The sequence below is a fragment of the Neomonachus schauinslandi genome, unplaced genomic scaffold (genome assembly GCF_002201575.2).
Source record: "Neomonachus schauinslandi unplaced genomic scaffold, ASM220157v2 HiC_scaffold_2583, whole genome shotgun sequence".
Classification (NCBI taxonomy): Eukaryota; Metazoa; Chordata; class Mammalia; order Carnivora; family Phocidae; genus Neomonachus; species Neomonachus schauinslandi.
Window position 1 is genome coordinate 1 of NW_025411272.1, and position 5,016 is coordinate 5,016.

The following is a 5,016-nucleotide window of genomic DNA, read 5'->3' on the forward strand; positions in this document are numbered from 1 at the left end:
CGGGGGTCTGGGGGCACTGGGGGCCGGGGGGCCGGGGTCTGCGAGGGCCGTGGGCTGGAAGGGTAGGGCCATGGAGTCTGCAGGGGCCGGGATTCCGTGGGGGACTGGGGACAGCAGGGATACTGGGGGTGGGAGGAGGGGTCTTCAAGGGCGGAGGGATCAGGGGCTGCTGGGGAGACCCGGAGGGTCCTGGCGGGCTGCTGCAGTGTCACAGAGGCTAGGGTGAAGGGGTGGGGACTGCAGTTGCCCCAGGAGCTTGGGGAGGCCGGGGTGCCAGGGTAGTTATGGGCGGCGCGAGCAGAGGAGGAAACCGCGGAGGTCAGACCCCGGGGCCAGGGGCAGCTGGGAGGGGTTGGAGGGCATAGGGGCTGTGGGCTTGTCCTGGGGTGGTCTGGGGTACTAGGGGTAGCTGAGGGCATGGGGACCATGCTGGGGAGACAGGTAGCCAGGCCACCGGGGGATACTGCCCCGAGTCCGGCTCAGGCTCCCGTGTGGCTCTCGGCATCCTGGGGGGAGGTCTTGGGTCTCAGCCAGTGCCAGAGCCGCTCAACCCCCTAGACCGGGCTGGGGGGCTCGTGTGACCTGCACCAGCCCCCAGTCTGGGGGCCCCTCATCCCCTAGACCGGGCCAGGGGGCTCTTCTGCCCTGCACCAGCCCCCTGTCTGGGGCCCCCCATTCCCTAGACCAGGCTGGGGGGCTTTTCTGCCCTGCACCAGCCCCTTATGTTGAGGGCCCCCTTCATCTCCTAGACCAGGCAGGGGCTCTTCTGCCCTGCACCAGCCCCCTGTGTGGGGGTGCCTCCCGAGGCTGAGCTTCAGGGCATGATGGGAAGCCTCCCAGCAGCGGGTGGGTGGGGGGGGGAGGCAGCCACCTGTTTGGGTTCCTGCCCTGGCGCTGGGCTTTCCGGAAGTGCACCCTCGTCAGACCAGTAGGAGAGTCTTGCCTTAGAGAAGGCGGAGGAGGACAGGTACAGACGGGGAGCCCTGACTTTGCAAGAGCCCTTCTACTGTCTTTACTTTACGGCGGATGCACAGGCTGCGTGAGCCCACAGTGGAGTTGTTCACGTTGACGTTTTGGCCAGAAACTTCCTTCCTGTTTCCTTAGGGCCGCCTCCTCCGCAAACTCCCCTGGAGTCTGGAGCTGAGCTCCTTCCTGTCCAGAGGCTTCTGGCCTGCAGCCTCCCGGGGAGCTGGGCACCCCTCTCCTGCCTCTCCCCCCTGCACGGGAGTGGGAGCCGTGGGCTGTGCTCGCTCCACGGCCCTGGGCGTGCTGCCCCTGGCGATCGGGTGCGGCTCAGCGCCCACGGAGCCTGGGGCACGACGCTCCACCTCGTAGAAGTTTTCATCAGCCCCGTTTTCTTTTCTCTGATCCAGAAAATCCCCGCACAAAACATGACCTCGGCAGGCGGTGGCGTTTAGTGAGCTAGAGACCCTTTTCTGTGGCGTGGCAGAGAGCACACTGGTTTGTCCTGTGCCGGACGGTGCTCTGCGGCGCCCGCCCTGACCGTCCGTGTCTGTGTTCCAGGCCCAAGGCCCCGGCAATGGCAGCGGCTACCATAGTGCACGACACGTCGGAGGCGGTGGAGCTCTGCCCGCCGTACGGCCTGTACCTGAAGCCCATCACCAAGATGACCATCAGCGTGGCGCTCCCGCAGCTGAAGCAGCCCGGGAAGTCCATCTCCAACTGGGAGGTGATGGAGAGGCTGAAGGGCATGGTGCACAGTCACCAGTTCTCCACGCTGCGCATCTCCAAGAGCACCATGGACTTCATCCGCTTCGAGGGTGAGGTGGAGAACAAGAGCCTGGTCAAGTCCTTCCTGGCCTGCCTGGACGGCAAGACCATCAAGCTCAGCGGCTTCTCCGACATCCTCAAGGTGCGCGCCGCCGAGTTCAAGATCGATTTCCCCACCCGCCACGACTGGGACTCCTTCTTCCGCGACGCCAAGGACATGAACGAGACGCTGCCGGGGGAGCGGCCAGACACCATCCACCTGGAGGGCCTGCCCTGCAAGTGGTTCGCCCTCAAGGAGTCGGGCTCCGAGAAGCCCAGTGAGGAGGTTCTGGTCAAGGTGTTCGAGAAGTTCGGGGAGATCCGCAACGTGGACATCCCCATGCTGGACCCCTACCGGGAGGAGATGACTGGCCGCAACTTCCACACCTTCAGTTTCGGGGGACACTTGAACTTCGAGGCCTACGTGCAGTACCGCGAGTACGTGGGCTTCATACAGGCCATGAGCGCCCTGCGCGGGATGAAGCTCATGTACAAGGGTGAGGACGGCAAGGCCGTGGCCTGCAACATCAAGGTGAGCCCCCGCCCGGCCGCCTGCTCTGGCCCGTCTCAGAGTCGGGCGCAGGCCCCTTCAGGTGGTTTGGTGGCCACGGGACAGCTGGCCGCCCTCGTTCGCGGAGCAGAGGCCCCATCGCGGCCGGCCTGGTGGCCTCGGGCCAGGGGGACGGCGGGGCCCTGGTAGCGGGAGGGGACACACCGTCTCGGAAAAGGTGACGTTCTCCCTTCCAGACAAACGGTGCAGGCCGGCCGTGTCTGTTGGTGCGCGCTCCCCGCTTGAATCGCCAGGGCAGCTCGCGGTTGAGCCCGGAAGTGGCTGTGTGTGTCCAGATGTGCCCGTGGGATCCGGGCCCCGTGTCCTGGGCGGGCCGCAGTCGAGTGCGGGGTTCTCTGGAATGCACGCGTTCCGTGCAGTCGGGCAGAGCCTGCCGCCTAGCGGGTGCCGCCTTGGTCGGAAGCGCGCTTGTGCGTAACTGCTCTGCGCTCTGTTTTCCCCGGAAGGTTTCCTTCGACTCCACCAAACACCTGAGCGACGCCTCCATTAAGAAACGGCAGCTCGAGAGGCAGAAGCTTCAGGAGCTGGAACAGCAGAGAGAAGAACAAAAGCGCCGAGAGAAGGAGGCCGAGGAGAGGCAGCGAGCGGAGGAACGGTACGTGTGCAGACGCGGGGCCTCCGCACGGCCCGCCGGACGGCTGGGCACGCATGTGTGTCTGTGCGCGCGTGTGCGTCTGCGCGCGCATCTGCATATGTGTGTGCGCGTGTGTCTGTGTGTGCGTGTGTGTATGCGTCTGGGTGCATGTGTGTGTTTGTGCGCGCGTGCGTCTGGGTGCGCGTGCGTCTGGGTGCTCGTGTCCGGGTGCATGTGTGCATCTGTGTGCGCGTGCGTCTGGGTGCGCGTGTGTATGCGTCTGGGTGCGTGCGTGCGTCTGTGCGCATGTGTGCGTCTGCGTGCGCGCGTGCGTCTGCGTGCGCCTGGGTGCGCGCGCGTCCGAGTGCTCGTGTCCGGGTGCATGTGTGCATCTGGGTGCGCGTGCGTCTGGGTGCGCGTGCGCGTGTGCGTCTGTGCGCGCATCTTCATGTGTCTGCGCGTGTGTCTGTGTGTGTGCGTGTGTGTATGCGTCTGGGTGCGCGCGCGTCTGTGTGTGCACGTGCGTCTGGGTGCGCGCGCGTGCGTGCACGCGCCCCCGGAGGCCTGGGCCGCGCCTCCTGTGCCCTGGCCGTCGTGCGCTCAGCGCGGAGCTCCGTTAGGCACCTGGACCGGACCCCTGACGAAATCGGCCGCGTTCCAGTAGAAACGGTTTCCGTTTACAGGCGGTCATCGATTGCCTTTGGGGTCGTTCGGGGGCACGCCGGGTCACCGTTCTTGCCCCCGTCGCTCTTCTGCCTGCCCCTGCCACGCAGAGGGAAGGCGACCCTGGACCTAGAGTTTGCTGCAGCGTCCAGTTGTGGGTCAGCGGGTCCAGACCGCGTGCGTCATTCCTGACCCAGCTCCGCGTTGTTCCCCGAGGAGGGGCGGCCGGCCGGCGCGTGCCGCCGGGCCGCGGCTGGGGCCGTGGCTGGGGTCGGGCAGCCCACGCAGCCGCGGGAGCCGCAGGGCGAGGCAGACGGCTGGCGCGGGAGCGTGCGGGCCGCGGAGCGCTGCTGCAGAGGCTGCCTCGGGAGCCGGTGCTGTGGGTTCTGTGGCGAGCGACCCCTCCCTGCGCCCGCACGCTCCGGGGCCGCAGCGGGCAGGGCCGAGGTGCTGGGCCCCGGCAGCCGCGGGCAGCGAGCACGGCAGCCCAGCCCTTGTCCTGAGCGCTGACCGTGACCACGTGCCCCGGGGCCCCCGCAGCCTCTCAGGAGGCGCCGGGGTTCTCGCCAGAGGCGCCGAGGCCTGGGCGTTTACAGTCGGCGCAAGCGGGCGCTTGGCTTTGCGGATGGGCCGCTCCGTCTGTCCGGGCTGGAAGCGCGGTGAGGACAGACGGTTCCCGGGGAGCAGGCGGCGCCTCTGCTGTGCCCACGGGGCGCTGGTTGGGGCAAGGCCTGGAGGGCAGGGGCCGGCTGTCCCCGCGGAGCCCGCTGCCGCCCGCGCGGCCCTTTCTCGGCCTGAGCTGCGGGCCGGCCCCGGGGAGCGTGGGCGCCCGTCCTCGGTCACTGATGCGTGTTCATTTGGCTGGTTCCGTGCCACGGAGGGGCGGAGCGTGGCTGGGGGCTGTCCGGCTCTGGCACGGGACGTGCCCCGGGCCTCCTCCAGGTCCGCCTCTGCTCGGAGCTGTGCCTGCCTCCGGGGGCCCCCAAGCCGCTGGGACCCCTGGCTCTTGTAGCTGGTGGGGCCTGGACACCGGCTGTGGCGGGGCCTTCCCGCACGCGGCGCTCTGTGCGCACCGAGGCCCTGCAGCTTTTCCCGCTTGCCAGCGCGAGCCCCCGCCCCGGGCCTCCCTGGGCCTCCCTGGGGCCGCCAGGGCGTTTGTGTCCTTGTCTGTCCCCCCGGGTGCGAGGGCGTTTGTGTCCTTGTCTGTCCCCCCGGGTGCGAGGTCTCTGCGGCTCTGGCGTCAGCCCGGCCGGGTCGCTCTTCCGCAGCCTGTGGACTTCCTGCCTGGGCTCAGGGGTCTCACCTCATGCGTCCTGTCCCACCCAGGGCAGCTTTCAGTGTTTAACTACGTCCGTCGTTTATCCGACTAATTTTGAAGCCAAAGTGCGGGTGAGGGTGTCTGTGGAGACACCCGGTGGTTCTTGCACATTTTCTCTGT

The 5,016-nt window shown here is 67.8% G+C and overlaps 1 protein-coding gene across 1 annotated transcript; it reads left to right on the forward strand.

The window, feature by feature from the left end:
• Positions 1-1,529: 1,529 nt before the first annotated feature.
• On the forward strand, positions 1,530-4,757 carry LOC110578330 (A-kinase anchor protein 17A-like; the record flags this gene model as incomplete). Its single annotated transcript, XM_021687866.2, has 5 exons — positions 1,530-2,302; positions 2,788-2,936; positions 3,776-3,908; positions 4,119-4,237; positions 4,591-4,757. Coding segments are annotated over exons 1-5 (1,330 nt in total), but the record flags the coding sequence as incomplete, so codon positions are not given.
• Between the last annotated feature and the right edge of the window lie 259 nt (positions 4,758-5,016).